General features: G+C 30.1%; 2 protein-coding genes across 2 annotated transcripts; one reads left to right on the top strand and one right to left on the bottom strand.

Moving 5' to 3' along the window:
- Positions 1–2,407: 2,407 nt before the first annotated feature.
- On the bottom strand, positions 2,408–6,020 carry LOC123898183 (protein ALP1-like). Its single transcript, XM_045949075.1, has 3 exons — positions 5,905–6,020; positions 5,326–5,516; positions 2,408–3,643 (listed from the first exon to the last, which is right to left on the bottom strand). Exons 2-3 carry the CDS (start codon positions 5,462–5,464, stop codon positions 2,613–2,615), a joined length of 1,170 nt encoding a protein of 389 aa, XP_045805031.1. The 5' UTR covers positions 5,465–5,516; positions 5,905–6,020; the 3' UTR covers positions 2,408–2,612.
- Positions 6,021–21,522: 15,502 nt separating this feature from the next.
- Positions 21,523–23,215, top strand: LOC123898931 (transcription factor MYB48-like). Its single transcript, XM_045949971.1, has 3 exons — positions 21,523–21,730; positions 21,817–21,946; positions 22,391–23,215. The coding sequence occupies exons 1-3, from the start codon at positions 21,592–21,594 to the stop codon at positions 22,875–22,877; spliced, it is 756 nt and encodes a 251-aa protein (XP_045805927.1). The 5' UTR covers positions 21,523–21,591; the 3' UTR covers positions 22,878–23,215.
- The last annotated feature ends 1,123 nt before the right edge of the window (positions 23,216–24,338 follow it).

Here is a 24,338-nt window from a genome sequence, read left to right as displayed (position 1 = left end):
AGAGTATAATACATGATATGATACCTCTTTTGTGCGTAGCTTAGAGACTTCTTTTGTGCCTCTGAATTCACTTCGAGCTTTCCCACAGAAGTTTTTTTTGATGAATGAATGAATGAGTAAAATAGTGGTTTGGTTACTTAGAGTAAATTACACTTCCCTTCATATTTCTGTATTTTTTTTTTATGTGAAAATGTGAAAACTAGTTTAGAGACCCGTGATACCTGTGCGAATGAGACTCGTGAGACCCGTACATTTGCACGAGTTCATTGACTTTTATCGATATTTAAGTTTGTAACTATATTAAGTTAAAAAATTCATTTAGAATAAAATAATTAAAATATTATTTTCTTTTTTGTAAAACTTATTAAATCAATAAATTTATTTTTTTAATAATTAAACCAATAAATTTGTTTTAGTATAAAACTATTGTCTCATGTATATTTTTAAATAAATTATAATTATAATAAAATTTGTAACGAAAAAAAATAAAAAATTATAATTAATCTTATTCTAATTATTCAATTTTTTTATAGAATAATTTATTTGATATTACTTATCATATTTGGTAAGATTAGTAGTAGATGTTAAAATATTATATTTCATAAAAAAAATGTTAAAATTTTATGATTACTTTTTTTTATAGAGAAAATCTTATATATACTAATTACTTTTAATATATAGTTAATAGCTTAGTAATAGATGCTCCTATTTTTGTGCCTATTAATATTCATTTTACTCTTTCTATAATTTTTTTATAGACTAAATTTTCTATAAACTTTTTATTGTTTTTTGTTTTGTTCATATTTTTATGTATAGATTCATTTTTTTTTGTATTTATTTTATATTATTTCTATAATTTTTTTAGTGAAATTACAATGAATGATATAAAACTTGCAAGGTTAAAAGTAATAAGGATAAATTAATAACTTTGGTGGTAATCGATTTTAATATATTAGTAGTAGATTTACAATTTTTTTTCTCTCTCATGTGAAATATAGTAGAAAAAACAGTTATATTAATAAAAATTTAAACATTTCCCAATTATTATTTTTTTAAAAAAGGAAATATATTAAAAAATATAATTGAATTACGTTACTCCATCATCTTCTCTTTCTCCTTTTTTTTTCTCCTATTATTATACGTTAAATAAACCTACTCTCTTCTCCATTTCTTTTTAACGACAATCCATTCTTCTTTGATAAGCTGCCATATATCCCCAGATGAACACTATAATTCGTTTTAATATAATAAAAATTCTAGTGCGTACTTTATTTATCTCTATTTTTTATTCATAATATCATTAATATTTTTTAAATCAATTTTTTTATAATATATTTTTAAAACCTATTTTCTTAATATATATTTTTGATAAATTGCTAAAGTTTATAAAAAGAAGCTATTTAATTTTTTTTTTTTTGACAAAGTTTAAAATTAAATTTTATATTCTAAAATGTTAAAATTAATAATAGAATTTCAAAGTTGATTATCGTGGACATTTGATATTATGAAGAAAAGAAAATTTATTTCATATATAAATGGTGGCTTAAAGTTTTTTTTAACATGAAACGGTGGCTTGAAATTAATTATTATCACAAAAATATTTTCATGTTAATAATAATATGGATTAAAGTGTAATACATATTTAATTTTTAAGGGAGCAAATTGCAATTCAAAACATGTATTATAAACGATGATTAAAATTGGTAACAAAAAAAATATGGAAACAATAGTTTGAAGAAAATATTTGTTTAGATTAAAAACCAAAAACTTGTTATATTTATAAAACAAAAGACATATTTAACTTATGAATATATGATAACTTTTTTAGTAGTAGCCTCCAACTATGGGGTTATGATTTTGAACAAAAAATTGGGACTTTTGTTTCTTCTTCCCTTGTAAGTACTTCCTCTGTCCCTTAATATAAGCTTCCATTGGGGTTTTTTACGCATATTAAGAAAAGTTGGTAGTGTAATAAATGTGTACTTTTTGGGTATTATAATTACTAAATTGTCTTGGTGAAAAGATGTATTTGTAGTTGACTTTTCGGATTTCAATGTAAAATAGAGTTATGTTTGGAAAAGTAATAATAAATGTGTCTAGGGAATTGAAAATGAGCTTATATTTAGGGACAAATTTTATCTTTGAAAGAGTGCTTATAATTAGGGATAGAGGGAGTAATACCTAAACCCATAAATTCTATTCCACATTCCACAAACCATAAGGTGTAGTACAACGGATCGTGGAGAGACTCTGATACCAACTTAGAATCGAGAATTGAGCCTAACTCAACCCTACAAAATCGGCTTGTAAGGTGAAAATTGCCCTCACTTATAAATACACATTCAGGTTATCTCGTAACCGATGTGGGACTTCTTAACAGTTAACGTCAGAAACAATAAATGAGACAATAAATGATGGTTTCCAATATTATAGGGATAAAATCCAAACAAAAAATACTTAACAGAAACCAAAATAAAAAAATTATATATTTGCATAGACCAATGGTATATTCAAATCTATAGTATATGTTTTCTTAAAATCTTTCATGATTCCATTCCACTTAATTTTTTTAAGCTATACCAATAATATCTAGTAATAGTGAACAAAACAAATCATGAATGCAACCTTCCATTCAAGTAGCTCAACAAGCTTTCTCTTAGTGCCACACCCTTCTCATCAGCATCTTCACAAACACGTTGATTGTATCCTGAGTCATGATTATGATGATACAAACATAGTAACTCATCCTTCACTTCATCCTGCATATCAATAACAATGTTGTGAAGTAAGCAACAAACAAGAATAATCCTCGGTAACCGATGTTTGTCCGGCCGCCACATATTTCCGCGAATGATTCTCCACGTTTCCTTAAGCCTTGTCAATGCTCTTTGTGCCACCATCCTTGTTTCTAAATGCAGCTTGTTAAACTGAGTTTTCGCCTCTGACTTTAAGAGTTCTTTCTCTTCATAGGGAACAATAAGGTAAGGTAGTAGAGGATAACCTGAATCACCGATTATATATTCCCTTATTTCTGATTCTTCAGAGAATTTCAATACCTTTCCATCTAGTCTTTCTCCTTTATCGCAAAGTTTGTTGAAATTTGAGCACGAAAATATCGACCAGTCCTCCATTTTACCGGGCCAACCAGTGACTATGTCGCGGAATTTCATGTCAGGATCAACTATTGCTTGCAAAACCATGCTATGATTGTTTTTATAATCAAGCCACACATTACTTGAATATTCGGTTCCAGGTAGACACATTGTAATGTGAGTAGCATCAACGGCGCCACAGCAATTCGGGAAGCCGTGTATTTTCTCAAATTTTGACTTGATTGCATTCATTTCCTCTTGTGCTGAAGGCCATTGCAGGTGATGAAGCCCTCTCTCTTCCATGGATTCGACAAATCGCCATGTGACTTGCGAAACGGTTGAGTGACTTAGCCCAAATGACTCAGCAATTGTGACAAGCGAGTCGCCAGATCCTAACCTTCTTAGTGCCACCGCCACTTGGTCAAATAAAGACATTGGCTTTCCACTTGAAAACGAGAAATGCGCAGATTTTGTTGTTATATCATCCTTGACAAGTGAACATATGTACTCAAACGTCTTTCGGGAGATCTTTAGTGGTGACTTCTGAAGACCTGCCAGTCAACACAAGTATTAAGGATTCGTTGAAACAAATTGCATACGAATCTGAAGAAAATACAGTAAAAGAAAAACAAGCATTCAACTAAGTTATCAGCATAGTTTAAGATAGTAATATGTCTGAGTTGCAGCAATACATTACAACGATCTTATAATCAATTAAACTATAGGATTATAGTGTGGCTGTGAGAAACCTTATCTGATCCTAGAACACTGTACCAAATTGACATCAGTAATGTTCATCACGACAACCAAAAAACACGAAAGTTTGCGAGTTATGTGAGTTCGAGTTAAACAATAGCTTAATATAATCAACCTGCATAAAGTGGCATTACTATTGCATCTAAACTCTCACTTTAACACTAATTAGAATAAATCATAAGCTTTGAAAATTGAATACTGGTTATGACTAACTCGAGTCACAGCAATTGAACTAAATATAAAGTAATTCTACTGAAAAAAAGCCACCATGATGATCATATGTCACAAGGAAGAACCATTTTAAAACTATTCAGACGATGAACATATGTAGTTTATCTAAGAGTACTTAAAGAAAAATGCATAAACATAGCACAGTCAAGTAAAATCTATAAGCAATTATATACGAAGCCCTATATACTGTGCTCACACAAGAATTGATCTAGGAGCATATTTTATAAGTTGCTAAAATCACTTAAGTTTAACTAAAATAGACTGCACTTTTCTCATTGGACTTAATAACAAGTTTTCAAGAAACATATTTTCTCAAGAAGCTAAAATCTGTTCGGTTATGCCTCCTGCTAAATGTATGTGAATTGCAACCATCTGGCTGTTATACTTGGGATTAAATTAAGCACATAGCAGAACTTAATGTGCAGGATAAAATTATTTGAGATAAAAACTTAAGTATTATAGCAATTCAATTAATTTATATTAGCTAGCTCATAAAATCTGTAGAAAAACATGCAGTCAGATAACAAAAATTTAGCCTTCTTCTCTATAAGCAACAACTCTAATGATCAGAAAGTAGAACTGCAATTCAGAAATGCATAAATTATCTACTATTTAATATCAATAAAAACCTTTTCTTTTTTCCTTTAATGAAGTGTTGGCAAGAAATATAGCGAAAGATAATAATAAAAGTTCTGAAGCAACTAATCTAGGGATGAACATTCTTCCAATTCGGGTCATGGTAAAGGGAAATGTAAACCTAATTTTACTCCTCATATAAAGCAGAAAAAACACACACAGATCATAACAATGTACTATATGGTCTCCAAGGCATAACACTCAATTGGTTAATTCATGACACCGAAGGAGTTACGGAATAAGGTTCAGGGTTCAAATTCTGACTATTAACATTTGCCTATAATAAAATAAATGTACTATGTGATACACAAACTTGTTCAAGGTTAATCATAATGCGCGGAATTATACATTTGATTAAATATTCCACGATTCGTAAGATAACACGATCGAAATGACAACCAACTTGAAACTCAAATTAGGGATCTTTATCTTATATATCAAAATACATTTGTGTGATACAGTTTATATACAATTTCAATGACAAAATGAACAAAACAAGATGAAAATTGAAAACCAACACATTCATCATTCATCATCAGCAAAAACAATATGAAACATGAAAAGTTAAGCAATTAGATAAATTGAATATACAGTGATGATGAAAATATACCATTGATCTTCTTTGACAATTCATCCCACCAATCTACAACACCCTCTTTCTCAGATGACCCAGAACCAGAACCAGAACCATTGTTGTCAAGACTCTTCTCTGTCTTTCTTCTCTTTCTGATTCCTCTCACAGGACCCATCACAATTCACAACAAGTCAATTGAATCAAGAATTTTGAGGGGGCAACAAAGTCTGCAAGAAAGAATTCAAAGGGTCAAAGACAAAAACAAAACCAAAACAAGATTCATCAATATCAATATCATCATATGATATACATATAAAATAGTAATAACACAACACAAACACAACACTTGTTAGTCAACAACACAAACATTGAGAGAATGATGGGAAGTTACATGTTTGATGGTATAGCAATAACAACAATGGTTAGTTATTTGTTTGAAGCATGCAAGAAAGGAGAAAAATGGAAGATAGAACAAGGTTAAGGTATTAATAAATGATGGAAAATTCAAGCAACAATAATAAGAACAACAGCATTAACATATGTTTAGGACAATGTGTACAAGAACATAGATATCATATATATGGGTATGTTTGGAGAGGAGAAAGAGTATGATACCATATATGTCAATAGAGAGAGAGAGAGAGATGCGTAGCTTAGAGACTTTTCTTCTGCTTTGATAGTTGTTGATTCACTTCGAGCTTTCTCCCACAGAAACAGAATTTTATTTATTGATGACTAATAGCAGTTTGGTTATCATAAGTAAACTTATATTTATTTATATAAAAAAAATTAAAATATTAGGGACATTGCATTATATGCAGGAATTGGGTTCGAATCCCGAACACTTCACTTATTCACCTTAATGACTACTTAACAAAAATTAGTTCATGTTATTATTCGAAGAGATAAATGTCAATACATTTGTAAGTAGTCTTTGAATATCATATTCTCACTATAATTTTTTTTATAAAACAAAGGGTATACCGATGAGTGCCCTAAGGCCATTGGTTAAGAAATCTATAGAAGAAAATTTTGTCTTTAAAATACAAGTCAAATATTTGTCAAAATCATTAGTTGTGCAAAAATTAGTTCTTTTGATTTCTTAAACAATGTCGGAAGGGAGTTAGGATTTTCTCCATTTCTTAAAAGAAATTGAAAGTTTTATTTGATGAGAGATATACACAAAAAATAGTTAGTGAGTCTCACTATCATTAAGCGATTCTCATTACCTTTTTTGTCAATCTCTTTTAAAATTGAACTCTTCATTTCTTTTGAAAAATAGAGAGGATTCTGGCTAAGGATCGATGTTAACGAGACGGGGAGTGAGCAGATAATACTTTACCACACAATTCCCCAAATGATCCTCATCCCCGTCCTCATTCCCCTCATCAGATAGTATTCTTCCTCCATCCTCATCCTCGCGGATCCCCACACAAATCCCCACCATTTAAAACTATCAAATTTCTATCATTTTCATCCTCATCCCCGCGGGAAAAAATTGTGCGCGACATAGTCTCCGCGGGGCGGGGGATCAAATCTCATCCTCATCCCCAAATCTCCTTCAGGGTACTTTTTCTTTCATCTTCATCCTTGCGGAAAAAAATTCACCATCTTCGGGTCTCCAAACAGGAAAATCTCAACGGGAACCCCATTTACAGATCAAATTGACATCCCTAATTCTATCTTATCCTAAGCACACTTGTTAGTATTTTTCTAAGAGTATATGTCGACTTTGGTCAATTTGATTACGTGCTTAATAATAATTTAATTATATAATCTTTCAAAAATAAAATAATTAATCAATTAGACATAGAGTCAACCGAAAGATAATAAACTCTTCCAATGTGGAGAATTATGGTTCGAATTTAGAGGAGAGATCAGAAGTGCCCACATTAAGTGACACGACATATTATCTTCTTCATCAAAATAATAAAAAAGATCGATTTTTTCTATGAGAGGAGAAATAGGTAAGATTATAGTCTACAACAGATGGTATGAGAATTGATAATTACCTCTTGATATGTAAATGAGGAGAGAGTTCTTCAACAAGCCGATCTGATAGCCCAATTGGAGATTGTTTTGAGAAAGATTCAAATTGGAAAAAAGGGCACAACTTGGACAACATAAGTTCTCGAGAGAACTCTGACGAGGACCTTCAAGAAGCAAGGAAAACTTGGAAGATGGGTAAGCAGTTGGGTCTTTACACAGAATTGGAGGATAAAATTCTTCAAAATATATATAAACTCTGATGAAGCATAAGAGTAGTTTTCAGGTGTTGCTCTCTTTTTAAGGCGTTATCGTGATTTAGTTTTTTTTTTTTTGGATTTTCCTATAGTCTCTCTTGGTCATTTTGTTAGGCGAGATCTCAGAAACAACAACGCTCCTCCCCTATATGGAGTTCGTAACCCAAAGACAATCGTTGAGTGAACTGTATCTTCTTTGTGTTAGACAGAAGAACACCCAACATACAGATGCACACTCTAAAGTGAGTTAATTTTCCAGGTGTTCGCTTTGGGATTTTGGCGTTTTGTTCGTAGGTGTGAGAGTGAATTTTGTCTTTTGCATTTCTTTTGTATATTTTACGTTTCTGACATTTTGGTTAGATCATATTAATAATTTTTTAATTATCGAAGAAAAATGTAAATGAGAACATTCTAAAAAAAATCTCATGGTCAATTTAGATAGTTATTGACGAAGATCGAACGACTTATATTTCAACGATGATTTATATTTTAACAATAAGAACTTAAAATTTGAGTTGTTGGATCGTCATTTGATTGCAATTTCAGGTTGGTCGGTGCATATGAATGTAGGAAACCAATTCCACCACAATAAACGTGACTCACGACGATTTTTTGTTTGCTCGATCTCAATCAACATTTTGTCTCAAGTTAATAGTTGAAATCGTTTATCTTTATCATGTAAATATATGTGATTCTTCTACAATATCTACAATAGACAATATGGGTCCAAAAGATGTAGTTTGTCATTGTTCTTCTATTTATGTTCATAAATTATTACTATATAATATAATTGTATAGCTTTTAATGCTTGAGATTGTCTTGGTCAAAAGAAAAAAAAAATGCTTGTGATTGTCTTCTTACAATTGAAAAAATTGTTGTGTGGTATTAACTTTGTCGACAATTATATTGTATTAATATTTGTGAAGATATTTTAAAAATTAGCCTATAAAAGTGATGATATTATGAACCTATAAAGTTAACATTAATAAAATTAATATCAATTTTAAAAAATGAAAATAGAAAATATTTTCACAAGAAATAAACGGGGTTTAATCTCTTTCTTCATTTTGTGTTCATCCAAAAATAATTGTTTCTTCAAGATTAAAAATATGGTAATTTGAACCGAACTCTTTGTGGGCCAATCCATAATTTTGGGCTCTTTAGAAGAATCATTTTACACAGTAAATTAGCAACTTTGGTACTTTGTTTGTTACGATCGTTCCCCCTTCCACCAAATTTCTCTTCTCACTTAGAAAATTTTGGAAAACGTTTTCCAAAATTTTTTTCAGGGTAAATGTAACTAAAAATTTCATTGAAAAAAAATTTAAAAACATTTTTCGAAGTTTTCTGAGTGAGAAGAGAAATTTGGGGGGTAAGGAAGAGAAAATATCGTTTGTTACCATATTATATGGCCCAACCGTCCCCTATAATATGAATAGGGCCTCTTAATATCAAAGTCGTCTTAATTTTTTCCCCTCATACCCCCCTCAATTGTACCTCTACATCTATAATTTGATGTCAGCTCAATTTTATTTTATTTTTGGTGGAAAATGTTAGCACAATTTTGCTTCTAACACTTTTAAAACCAATTGATTTTCTCCAAGTTTTATTATTTTAAAATAGTGGAACACCAAAATTTCTAGCATTTTTTTAACTAATTTTTATTTTTGCCAATTTTTTTTTCATATTGGCAATTTCAGTTCTAAAAATGTAGGCAAATATACTTTTTATTATTATTATTATTATTATTATTATTTAATTTAATTTTGTTTTGCCTTTCTGAAAAGTTCAAAATCAAATTTCTAATAAATGATGTTCAGCAATTTTCAATTCAATAAAAGCCAGTAAAAATAACATATACATTTCTTTTACTGAGATGGGATGTAAGAATAACTTGATAGTTAAGATAAATAAAGTAAAAGATTAGAGTGATAAATAAGTTAGTAGTTGACCACGATTCGATCCCTCATAACTGTGATCGGGAGGGGGTTGAAACCACATGATGTAATAACTGACTTCCGAACCAGATTAGACGGTCTAGTGGGACGAATACTAGTGGTGAAAATTAAAAAATAAAATAAGTTAGTAGTTTGATTCTCACCTTAGTAAAACTACTGTGCAAATCAATTAACTTGTATCGATATATTCTTTCTATCCTTAGTTATAAGCAAAAGTTAACTTTTCAGATTAATTGAATAACATGTATTTGATGTATAATATTTATTTTGTTATACCCATGTAAATAAACTAATTTAATTTAAAAAGAACAAATAAGATGGTTCATCAGTGACAGCAAAGGAGAAGTTGATTGGTGACAATAGAGGTGAGAGTGGCATATCTTCATTTGAGTTCTAAGTATATGAATGCAGGACACATGGTGGGCTTAGAAAGATAAATAACATGAGTGACTTTTATAAACATATATGCAGTTGTAATCTGCTTATATATTGTGTTTTTTATCATCTACTTTAATTACTTAATGCAAGTGCTTTATCACCAAAACAGTGGCCACATCCAGTGATTCCAACCAATATCTGGATACTGATTTATGAATATTTATAGTATAATTAAAAATCATCTTAAAATTTATGTATTTAATATCTTAAAAATATAAAAAGTTATTTTCCGATATTAATTTTATTTTTTTATTTACTATTTTAATATGTTTAACAAATGTCTAAAAAGCCATAAAAAAAAAACAAGTGTCTAAGAACAGTTTAACATGACTCTCATGTTATATACTCATTCTGTCTTATTGTTCGATTTGAATTTTGTACAATAAATTTTAACAAGAAATGAATTATTTAAAGTAATTTGAATCATCGACGACAGCAGCAGTTACCTCAGCTGCACAAATAAGAGCTATCAGATCAATCTAGTAGTTGCTAGATTGATTTGATGGTTCTCATTTGTGCCGCAGAAACAGCAGCAGAGGTAACTATATATTGCGATGATCCAAATCAATATTTTAAGTTATGATTGATTTAAAGTGTAAAAAATATTTAAGAAGATCACATTAATACTTTTATTTACCGTAGACTTAATAGATTTTGCTGCAAATATTCCTCATCGTAATGGTGACTGGTGAGTGAGCTCTTGATCACAATTTGTGGTATAGGGGTTCAATTATACTTTGATAAATATTCTTCACTAACAGCATATAGCATAGGATTTAGATTTCATATATATTCTGCAAATAAAGTCCCCTCAAGCTTAAAAATCTGATATCTATTTATTCAACCATCAAGGACACAGAAGCATATAACGAGGGTATCATCTACCAAATCTGTCTTTAGGTTAGTTTCGGCCTTAAGTAATAGATTCGATCCTCATTGCCAACATTATAAACTAAAAAAATATTCACTATTTAGATTTCTTTTTATAGACTATTTATATTTTTTCAATAACTGATATATTTAATCTATAATTAAAATTAGATACAACAATTATTTAATGAATCTAAAATATGTATATTTACTTATAATTAAGATCTGAAGCAGTAATATATGACGAAGTAGTAGTACATATAGTAGTAGTACAACTATACAGCCTAACGGTATCAAAGAGATCATTATGAGATATGTAGTATTTTTTGTTCTTTTTTTCTTGAATTAACGAATACCACTGAAACTATACACACAAGTGCAAGATCTCGAGTTCGAACTAACAATATTATTATTTTTCAGTTGAGTTAGAATTTATGAACTATATAAGACTTTAACATGTATATAATATTTCCTTTTTTCGTTATTTCTAACCAAAACTCACACATAACTGTTAGATCTTAAGTTCGAATCCGAGTAAAGACGTTCGACCTAACAATATCATCATTGTCAGCTGAACGAGGACTACTTGTGTTCACAATTTTATTTTATTTTTTTGTAAATTCTACTATATATGATATGATCTATATATAATGTGATGCTTTTTAATAAACTTTTTATTTTATTTTTACTTAATTTGTATATATGATTACTTTAGGGAGCAGCCACAAATGTCTATGATAAGTTGTAGTATATGATATGATACACACAACAGGAAAATGACATCATAGTAACCTTTTTGTTTGTCAAATGGATGGAGGACGCGCCATGAAGGCCCATGCCATCAAAACCAATTCATTATTCACCACTTATCGCATTTGCAAAGTGCAAACCATAAATAAATCACATTGGTTGATCCTCGATACGTTTCAAATTGGAATATATCAACCACCTTATAAGTGCTTCTCTATTTTATCACTAGAAGGATCAAAGGCTGTATCAAAATTGCTTAACCACAACGTTAAACTTTATATATATTTTCATAAGGGAGATATACATGCATTCATATACCGAAAAAATAGTATTTCTTTTCAAGTTCGAAATTGTGAATCATGGCACACGTACAAGACTTCTATAGGAAGAAACAAAAGTTTTGAAAAAATAGTATTTCCTTTAAAGAAGAGACACATGTAGAGATGTCAAAGGAGCGGGCTAAGAGCGGGGTGTTTTCGTCCATGTTTCTCATTTTAGAGAGGGGGAGTTTTGGAGTTTTTCAAGTCAAGCCCAATCGGTGTAGATATCTAAAACAAAAAATTTAATGAGACCTTAAACAAAACACAAAGCTTATAAAAACAAATTAAAAATATTACACAGTTATTTTGAGAGATTAATCAATGTACAATACATAGTTGTGTGTGGACGATGCTTTAGTATTATACTCATTCCGCCCCAAAATATAAGCAAAAAGTGGTTGACAAAAATGAACGTATTTGGTCCAAATTTTTAATTAAATACATCAAGTATCTTTGACTCATTTTTACTTATATCTTGGGACGGAGAGAGTACATTCATAATAAAACATTTTATGGGTACAATATTTAATAATCCTTTTATTTTACACTTTAATCATTTTAGAAGATTCAAATTTCTACGAGTGAGACTCAAGCATCCGTAGATTCAGGAAAAACTGTGCTTACCCATTCCCAAATTAGTAATGGCCAGCCTATTTGTGGTAAACCAATCAAACATGGAAAAACTTTTTCATACAATGCCACCACCTTAAAAGAACAATATTTGAGTCATTGTTTTCATTGAAATTTGATAAAGCCAACATTAAGTAGCATTATCTTTTCATAATTTTATATAGTATTATCGTGCCATTAGATTAATTAATATATAAATAATCTAAGCTTGTATCATTGTGTATGTGTGAGGAAATGGTTGATATATTATATAATCAATGCATCCCCTTATTTCTTTTGTTATACGTCAGGATATCCAAGTCTTACTCACATGCAAATTAAAATAATGAAGATCTTAATCTGGGACCATTATGCACTTATGAGGTAAACAGAAATTTTATAAAGTAATTATGGGAATGTTCAAATTCTTTTGCACATTATATTGTTGTCGTTACTTGGTCTTAATAATTTGTTACAAGAGTTCAAATTAAATGGGACCACTTTCCATTATCTTGTAATTACTATTCAGAAGTAAAGAAAGCTCTAAGAAGATAAAATTAAGTGCTCTACCCACAAAATGGTGGTGCTATCCACGTCCCAAACAGATCTTCTTGGCTTCATTGACATTCAATTTGAACATCAAATTTAGAGATAATTTGCATTAAAATTTAGATTTAAATATGAAAAAGGTCCCTACAATTACGACTTGTTTTGTTTTTAGTCATTGCAAAATAAAAAGTTTGATTTTAGTCCATGCAAAATACCAAAATTTTTAAAAAGATCATTGAGGTGAATTTTTGACTGGCATGTCAAGTAATTGAAGATTTGGCAGATGCTGACTAGGATTTTTGACGACGTGGAATTAACATATCATTTTCATTTAAAAATAAAAAAACATAAAATAACATGTCGGATTTAAAAAAAATTGAAAAATAGAAATAGAAACTTAATATACTTAAAAAAATTAATATATTAGATTTAAAAATATATTAGATATAAAAAAAAATTATCAGTAGAAAGAAAGAAAACACGCAAAGAAGAAAAACTTGTTCATCTTCTTCAAATCGCAGAGTTCTTCTTCGTGAGTTCTTCTAATGTTTGTTTTTGTTCAACTCAATTTCGTTTTCGTAATTTTGTGTACTGTTTCGTGTAGGAATTAACGACTACGATTCAATCTGTTCTTCGCATACGATTTCGTTTAGGAATCGAAAGCTGAGATTGCTTCTTGAGTTCGTGCGATTTACTCGGTCTTCCATCGCAACTTTGATTCATGAACCCTAATTTTTTCCCCTTTCTTCTTTGCGTTTTTCTTCTCTGCGTCTTTGCATGATTTCTTTCTTCTATTTGATAATATTTTTTTTTTTAAATCTAATATATTAAATTTTTTTTTTTTGTAGTATATTAAGTTTCTATTTATATTTTTCAAAATTTTTTTTAAATCTGACATGTTATTTTTTGTTTTTCTATTTTTAAATGAAAATGACATGTTAATTCCACATTGTCAAAAATCCTAGTGAGCATTTGCCAAATCATCAATTAATTACTTGACATGTGAGCAAAAAATTCACCTCAAGGACCTTTTTAAAAGTTTTGGTATTTTGCGGGGACTAAAATCAAACTTTTTATTTTGTAGGGGCTAAAATCAAAACAAGCCGTAATGACAGAGACATTTTTCATATTTAAGCCTAAAATTTATCTCTAGTTTTTCGATATGGATGATCGTGATCGTGAACTCTATTATTTTATTCAAATTATAGTTAATACGAGAATCAATACGTGGTTGGTTCAAGCGGAAAAAGATTTGGATATTTTAAACAGCAGTTAGAGTCTTTGTATTGTTACGATGAATTGGAGAAATATCTTAATCTCTTTAAGTATGTAGTCAGGGGTTCGATTCCTGACTATGTATATGGAGAAAATTCGGTTGGAAGAGGAAAACTCACCTTGTGTGCCCCACAGGTTCTCCGACGAAGATTAATCATCGCTAACGGCGGTGGAAACTTCGTGCTAATATCATGGTTAAAAAAAAACTCTTGTATTGTTGAAAAAAAATAAATTAATAAGATAAAAAAATTGAACTTAAATGCATATTTGATAGATTGACACCGAAGACCTCTTTGAGGCCAAGGTAAGGTAGATATGTATCGGGTCATGGCGGGTCTTCACCCAGATGGAGACTGGATACGACGAGGTGCCCATATGTTTATGTTTAAAAAGTTATAAGTTTGTCCTTTATGTTTAAAAAATTACAAGTTGGTTCCATATGTTACTGAAGCCAACATAAGTTCATCATTTTTATTAAATTTTGAGTTAATTTTGTCTAACTCTCTATTAAACTTTAAGTTAATTTCATCTAAAATTTTCACGTGACATCCCCTCTAAGTTGTTTGTATATCGAAATTTCACTTAAAAAAATACTTATTTAAGACTTATGTAAAACCAAACATACATGCAATAAACCAAAAAAACTGACAATTTTCATACCGATTCAAATTAAATTATTCTAGTAAAATTTTAAATAATTAATTGAGCTTCATATCAAGACAAACGTCCAAATTTAACGAGTACTAAACAAATATACTCATAAATCATTCATCAAGTAAAATTGAAATCACGCTCTTATGAAATTAATTATCTTCACTAGCCGTACTATGTTTTTCTTAGGTAACTAGTGGGACTATATAATTATATTATATAGGATAGATTATATAATTATATTATAATTTTGAATGATGTCGATCGTAAGTACTGTTAGTTTTTTATAATATAATCTTATCTTTATCTTAAAAGTCTTTATACCATTACTCACCACCACAAACATATATAGTGTGTTAGTATAAACCCAGACATATGATGTAATATTCCACTTTGCATATATATCTGCTTATCATGTTAATTGTGGTCACAAAACTGTCCACAATTTCTTATTTGTTTGTAGCATCGTCTAATCACAAATATATACAAGCAGGCCTGAATTGTGTGTATCCAATTAGAATTCTAATGAATTTCTTGTTTTCCTCCACTCAGATTCTGAATGTGACCTATCTTGGTTATTTTGTGTCACAAAAACCTTGCCTGGATTAATCACACCAAAAGTGAAAAGCATATCAGATTATGCTGATGCTGACTTATTTAATTGTATATGCATTGAATGATTGATTAACAAGGGTCAAATTCCTAAAACATTTCTTTTTTCTTCTAAATTTCAACCAAATATTTACTTGAATAGCCGAATCTTTAAAAAGAAATGATATGTGAATATAAAAGTAACATGAACACCGTATTTGTAGACAGACGATGAAATTTTTTTTAATGGAAAATATGTATAAATACAAGACAGGAAATAAGAAAAGAAACAATGTCATCAACAATATTGAAAGGGATACAAAAAGTATAAAATTCACAAAAAAGAAGACAAGGCAAAATTACCTAAAAATAACCACCCATACCGGCCCCCAAAACAAAAAGGAGGCACCAAGCCATCAACCATAAGAAAGAGATAAGAAGAGGAGATCAAAAAGATGAAGGGTAAAAAAGCAGACTCACACCCCTCCAAGACTAACAAAAACCAAAATCACCATCTTACAAGACTCTAACGACTTTGACACAAAACCGGTTGCACCTCCCACTCATATAAGGAGCAATGATTTCGAGGATTTTTGGTCATATACCACTTTTAAGATAGAAGTTTCACCCTATCAACTAGGTATTCAGGAGATGAAATTTTCCCAACAAAAATTAAGTCGTTTCGGGAGTTTTATATAGACCAAATAACAACAAGCCAAACTACCAACCACCCTAGATGATCCCTCCTACCAACACCCAACCCTAGAAAAATCTCAAAGAGTCCGAAAATCCCCTTAGACGGTGCACAAACAATACGTAACCACCTAAAAATAGAATACAATATTGGAGAAGAAGAGTCATAATTCACAAACAGATGGTCTGACGATTCTTCAGAGCGCCCACAAAAAACACACAAAGTATTTCTAAGATCCCCAATCACCCTTCTCCTAAAAAGGTTTTGACGGGTCGGAATCCTCTCCTGAAGGAGTTACCACGAGAACACAATCACTTTAGAAGACACATATGACCTCCACAATCTAGCCAAAGATGGTCGTTAACAACAGCAGGTACAACACCAACCAGACGTCCGCATAAGTAAAGAGTAGGCTGGCATTCCTGAGAAATTTTTCGTCGGGTCATGATTCCAGACCCACAAATCAGGAACAATAGAGGGTCCGAAGGAGTTCAAGGAACTCGAGATCGTCCAATAGCTCATCCTCCCAAACAAAAAAATCCCTCCTCCACTTTATCCCACACCCAATCTCCAATCTCCAATCTCCAATCTCCATTCACCCATATGGCCATATCTCCCCTACCTGTATAAAGTCGATGTTAATTTGGTCTTTTATGTAATTTTTTAAGTCGCTCAAGTTTCGTGCAAGACTTATATCACCTCGATTGTTGCATACGGTGTCTACAAATGATGTGTTCAAACAACAATGCTAATATTTAAAATTGTACACGAAGAGCAAAGATGCGACAAAATAACCAAACTAGGCAGAGAAGTTTTAACAAATCAGCTAGCTAATTATTAAGAGGCAACAAATCAATCTTTAAATATAGGATTGTCTTGGTGATTCTTTTTATCTTCTTTTTACAGCATTTTCATGTTTTCAACTAAATTTAAGGCATGTCTCATTTGTCCCGCCTCTTTAATAATAAATCATTTATGTATCAAAATAAAAATCATTTGCTAAAAGATATGCATACGATACGATGATAATCTAATTTTCTTATAATTATGAACATAGATTCATTTTAAAATTTATAATTAAATCATTATATGATTATCTAATGATTTGCGTGAAAGTACGCGATTTGCAAACATATGCAAGTGAAGTTGGACTTTTCCTTCTTTAATTAGTATTGTAATATCCCCTACTATTTTTCTTTTCCTTTTTTTTATAAAAAAACGTACCCTACTTTTTGTGTGTGGAAAGCATACACACCAACTTCATTTTTTTTATTAAAAAGAGATATCAATAAATGGGAAATCATAGATTTGAACATCGGTCTTGCATATAAAATTTGTTAATAAACTCCCAACATTCTATTTACTGGCATAAAATTGTACAATAATTACGAATAGTGTGACAAAATGAAAGTCACTGAAATATTCATGTTTTCATATCTTCAACGTTGACGACTAAGAAATTTCATGACCAAACAAACATCGCAATAAGTCGAGATATCAAACAATATACTACACCAAAAAGACAAACAAAACAACATAATATTGAAATGATCAGGATTGTATCTGAGACAGGGTGACTGACTTAGGTCCATAAAATAAGTTCAAAATTTGGGCCCTAAAATAATTTTTTTAGGGGACTATTATGCCCAAAAAAAATAGAAACTATACCAAATTCTTAATTTTGTTTGTTGCTTCTTATTTTCTCTATGTGAACATATAGTTGTATCAAATATCATTTATGAATTTTGGTACAATGATATTTGATATGGTTGATAATTAATGAGTTGATATGATAATACGACGTCAATATGAATGATCAAATTCTCTCTACATATGTATTATTACTCATATCAAGTATCAAATTCTTTGTCATACTACCTTCATACTACTTTCTCATCACTGTATGTTTGGATTTCTTTTTCTTCTCGCAATCTCGCTGCATATTATCACACACTCATCATCTTCCTTTATTTTTTTTCTCTACAAGTTTACAACTCAATAGTCATCCCAAGTTTTCTCTTATATAACATATTGATGTAAACAAAATTATTAGTGATTTTGCATGATTGCATCTAGAAATATACGTAGCAATTGTTTTGTAATACACTTATTAGTTAGAGCCCAAATTATTATTTACTTTAATTTGGATGCTAAATAAAAAGTTTATGTTTTTTTAGAATTCAAACTTTTTATAATACTTATTAGTTAAGGTCTAAATTGTAGATTCGTCTTTAGGCCATCAAAATTTTAAAAACGACTTTGAAAACGATAAAATCGTAAGAAACAAACAAACGAAAAACCTAATCTATTCTCTCAGGAAAAAAAAAAACGAAAAACTTAATCTATATGAGAATTAATCACTTATTTTTAAATTAAAAAAAGAGAAACAAATGATGAAACAAGGCAATCTTGAACAAGAAAAAAATGCGTCAAAAAAAAAAAACTTAAAATCACATCTCCTATGAATAAAGAAGAATGGATAATAAAAAACTTTGAGAGACGATAAAATTCCTTTTCTATTTAAATAAATATTAGAGAAAGGCATACATCAACTTGGAGTATTATATTAATTTAAAAACCTACAGTCCCGACATATTACGTACCACACTATTTGTAATTCCTGTTGGTGGCACCACAAACAAACTATCAAATGCTAGCTAGATAGACTTATCCAACAAAAGTTTCATGGTCGATCAACATATCTCTCCATTTAAATAAAAAGACACTACTGTGTCATATACACTGTTTATATTTATTTTTATCACTCTCAATTTTTTTTATCTTATAGTAAAATCTTATGGTAGAATATATACGTATATATCCTCGTAAGCATAATTCAATCGATAGAGATATTGTATTTTATGTGTGGGGTCTGAGTTTAAACTCTGGATTTTCCATTTATTCAGTTCAATGTGAGTTTCTAGTCATTAAACTATTTGACCAAAATATATATTTTATAGTAATTAAAGAACACTGTATTTATTGAATCAAGAACGAGTTTGAGGATATATCCTCGTATGATATCATTGTTAAAAAGATTTTCGATACAAATATTCGGTTAAAGCATATTCTTTAGTCATGAAGAATTCAAAAATTATCATATTGAGTTTAAGTAATTACACTAGTGAATTAAACATTATATCTTTATTCACAACTTTAAAAACACTAGATTTATAAGTTTTTTAACTTATATATAATGCTTAACATACATCTATTTTTTGTTTTAAAAAAAAAATACTTCTATTTTTTGTTAATGTGAAACTATTACTCACATTTGAAATGGCAGCAATATTTAACATTAAAATTTTGATGTGAAATATTTCTTTCTCTTACATTATATTAAATAAATCCTTATATTTGAAAGAAAAAGATTTATTTAGCCTGTAAACCACTTCAACGATTTGTTCAAAGTTTTGTCTGCTTCCAATTTTGTCTTTTGCTTTCTGCCCTGGCCCTTGCTGAAGTTAAGGGACCCAATATTCCATCAAAATGTGCAACGATGCTTGGTTTTGTTAATTGCTTCACTAACTTATTTCCCATTTTGTCCACATTTTTTGTGTGATATTAACACAATATATAGAGGTTGGTTTAGTGGACAGTAAGCAATTATGTATCCATTAGAATTAGTTGGAATTTATTATAACTTATAAGTAGTTACAAGTTGGTGGGATATAATGTTGATTTAGTGATTGAAAAGAAAATGTTAAAAAATGAAGTAATAAGTTATTTGCTCTATATTTCATTACCAACATAATACTAACAATATTAACATATAAGGGGTTAACAAAAATATAGTTACAAATTAGATAAAATTACTTAATTAACTTAATTAATTGTGATCACTATATAAAACATGTATCCTATCGATTTTAATTTTAAATAATCATTCAATTTCTCAATTTACTTTTATCTTTTTTTAATAAAAAATAAATGTTACCATGTTTTTCAACATGCAGTATATCTTTAATTTGATAGTTGACTATTTTTTGTAGTAGAATTTGAACTTTACCCATCAAAAGTATAATTTAAGTTGAATTCTTTACTACTTAGCTAATACTTATTGGATAGAATAAAAACTCTTATTAGAAGTCTTTTTCTTTTTTTTTTCATTCACAAAATACTCCCTTAATCTTGTATGTGGTATACCCTTTTTTTCATAAAAATAAACTAAGGATGTTCATGGTCATAAAAAAATGTTGCCCCTTTTTCTGAAGTGGGTGTTCCCTTTAGGAACTTTACAAACAAACTTCATCTTGAAATCTTCAAGTTCTTTTTACATAAATAAATCTTTAAGATCAAGATACCAATAATTAATTAGAGAAATGTGTCATGACAATAAAAATAAACTATAATTAAGTGTACCAATCCAGTGTACTAATTACTTTGTTCCATCAAGTGCTCAACTCAAGAAAAACAATTATAATTAACCAGTGGGTATGGGTACAAGAAAAAATATAAACTTTAGCTAGAAAGGAAAAGCTAAGTGAGGACTTAGAACAAGTAATAGTCCTCTACATTATTTTTCAATCTTCATTATTATATTAAAAAAAAACATATAAGAGAACTTTTTCATAATTCCCTCTCCTAAAAAATTATCCTCTCACCCCTTCTCTTCCTCCATAGCTGTTCCCTCCCCTCTACTCTTCACTTAACTCCCAAACAAGAGTATTTAACATTGTGTATACAAAACAAATCATTTTCACAAATTTTTAAAGTAAAATAACATCTTAGTCTTTAAACTAAAGAATGTTATAAGGAGACGTTGAATTTAATATGGAGGACCACCGTTCGATCTCACAACTGCGATCGAAAATGGGCTGCAATCACTTTATGCCAAAAATGACCCCCCCGAACTAGATTAGGCGGTTCAATGGACCGATTACTGATGGTGGTGAAAACAAAAAAAATTATCATTTCAGAAATTTAAGAAACTACATTATTTCAATCCCTTACAATATCAAGAATAAAAATTTCAATTTATTCCACAAATAAAACATAAAAGTTACATAGACAATTGATCAACTACTCTGATTATATATATTTCCCATAAAAAAAAAAGATTATATATATTTCCATGTAATGTAATGCAATGTAAATATAATGGATGTCATTGTCTTCAAGAATTTTCTCATAGCAATTGATTGAATGAGCATGCGGAACCACTTGTACGGTTGATATGCAAAGTCACTTATTATAATTTTTTTTATATAAAAAACAAATATTTAAGACAGTGGCAACCACATATATAAATACTACCACTACCCACATAGATTCCATAAGTAAAATCAAGCACAAAAATAAAAAGAAGAAAATTTTTTCAACTTCAAGAACTTCTTTACTTTGGTGGAAAAAAAATGGTGCAATCTGATGAAGTACGAAAAGGACCATGGACAGAACAAGAAGACTTCAAATTGGTGTCATTTGTTGGATTATTTGGAGACAGAAGATGGGATTTTATTGCTAAGGTATCAGGTTTGAAGGTGGCGGGAGACAGTAACATATAGGTAATGCTTATCTTGGACATGTTTGATTATGTAATAAGCAACCTTTTAAGTTTAACCACCTTAATTTTTTTGTAGGATTGAATAGAACTGGTAAGAGTTGTAGGTTAAGATGGGTTAATTATCTTCATCCTGGTCTTAAACGTGGTAAAATGACTCCTCATGAAGAACGTCTTGTCCTTGAACTTCAATCCAAATGGGGAAATAGGTAATTTGTTTGAAATATTATGTATATGTTTACTTAATTTCTTCCTACATGATTTTTTGTCATCATAATATCATATCCAACTAAAAAAATGTTGAATATTTACAAGGAAAATTAGTGCGAGAATAAACAATTGTATGTAACTTTCGAAATACGTATAGCTCAGCTTTACAAAATTGACTTGAATGACTCGAGTCTTAAGAATATCATCTCTTTTCAACGTGAAATTTGTGTTTTTCTTTTCACTACACCACTAGTTTGCTGCCTGGATGATCTATCCAGCGGTGATATATAGATAGACTCTGATATTATCTTAAGTTTTAAGATTAAGTTTAACTCGATTAGAAAACTGATTTGTAAGGTGATGGAGGATGTTCTTTTTTATGAACAATTTTTTTATCTCCTTTTATACTTTGGAGGCTAATTTAGATCATTTGAGACACATAGGTGGTCAAGAATTGCTCGAAAGTTACCGGGACGAACAGATAACGAGATTAAGAATTACTGGAGAACTCACATGAGGAAGAAGGCTCAGGACAAAAAGAAGGGATCATCAGTTCCATCAACAGAACACCATGCAATGAATTCTCAAGCTTCCAAAGAGGCAGGGGAAGAAATTAGTTTTTATGACACAGGAGGATCAACAATATCAAACCAAAAAAACCAAATTAAACAAGTAGGAGAAGAACATGAACAAGAAATTTCAATGGATGATATATGGAAAGATATTGATCTGTCAGAAGAGAACAGTCTGCATAATGAAGATACAGGCTGCAATAATAATAATAATAATAACATATCTTATTTACCAAAGACTTCTCAATCATGGGAGTATAATTCCACAGACTCACTATGGGTGATGGATGCAGAAAGTATGTTATTCCCTGAGGTTCCTATGATTGATGACCCTTATTTTTCTTGCTATACTAATTAGGATTCTTTTTTCCAAAATCAATATTTTGTTTTGTTTGTTTGTTTGTTCATATCATCATGATGTGTGTCACTGCCACTTGTTTTAATTTAGTCTAAATTAATTAACCTTTGTATAGCATTTGCAGCCTTTTAGCTTTTGTAATGGTTCTCTTTAGTGTGAACCAGCTGTAATAATCCCTAAGCAAGGATAACCTCTAGTATTGTCAATGTTTTAGTGCTTTTTTTACTTTCAGAAAACATCCAATAAGATAGGGAGTTGGTATGTTCGGAATGAATGTAAAATATTAAGTGCATGTACTTTACATTATAAAGCTTTAATCTCATTTACACATCTACTAATACAGCTGTTTTGTTCTTCATAGTATATTTAGTTAGTTTATTAGCAGCAGCTGCTAGCAAATCAATGCACAACTTACATATCAATCAGATATGTGACCAAATTGGACATTCACTAACATATAAAGGTGAAAGCAACTTGGCCTTTAGTCCCTCTTTTGTACACAAAACAAACAGAAAAAGTGAAAGCAACTTTTTTCTTTATCTTTTTGTTTTATCAATGCAAAAAAAATGAAATAATAATCTAACACTCCAAACTCCTAAAACATTAGTCAGAAGAGAACTAGACAGAGCATGGGGAACAAAGGTTTCAAATCTGCATTCAAGTATCTATGTATAGTTGGTGCCAAACATGACAAGCTAATTGAAATATATTAAAAAAATATAAGATAACAAGTTGTGCCGTCATCCTTTTTTAATTGGCAAAACTAATCCTCTTAAAAACAACATTCATACGATGTGTGCCGATCTAAAAGATAATCGGATGTGATATAATATGGCAGGTGATAGGTGCAGAAGAATGGATATAGAGAACACATTCTTCTATTAATTGGAGAGTAATAGAGAAACGATCGTTTTTTGGTCACGGTGACCAAACCGTGGCCTAAACTTTAGGGCATTGTTTTTTGGATTTGGACCACACTTTTTGACTGTTGTCTATAGTTACATGTTGTAGGGAATTTTGCAATAATATTTGCAAATGAGGTCGTTAAAATCATTAAATGTTGTAGAATTATCTCAATCCACTTGGCACAATCATCGGCAAATAAGATTAAAGTGCAGATGAAAATAAAAAATATCAAACAGTCGGTATGCAAGTCACTTGAAACTCACGAGAGACATGTTAAAAGCCTCTAAAATCGTTGTGGGAAGACTATCCTATAATCAAATGTAAACTTTATAAACTAAACATGAGAAAATAAATGAAAACACAAAAGATAAAGAATCGTCTGAGAATAGCAAAAACGAGATAAACAAACACAAGTCCCCATTTGTTGATTGACTTGTGTCAATTAATTTATATTATATTGATTTTATATAAAAAAGGACCACGGACGTGGTCATGGTCAGGAACCACCTCTGAAGGCATTCCGACTTCAAAGCTTGGGAACATTTTTCTCCCTCA

This window comes from Trifolium pratense, linkage group LG7, assembly GCF_020283565.1.
Source record: "Trifolium pratense cultivar HEN17-A07 linkage group LG7, ARS_RC_1.1, whole genome shotgun sequence".
In the NCBI taxonomy this organism is placed as follows: Eukaryota; Viridiplantae; Streptophyta; class Magnoliopsida; order Fabales; family Fabaceae; genus Trifolium; species Trifolium pratense.
Note: the sequence above shows the minus strand (reverse complement) of the source record. Positions and strands in the feature narration are given on the sequence as shown.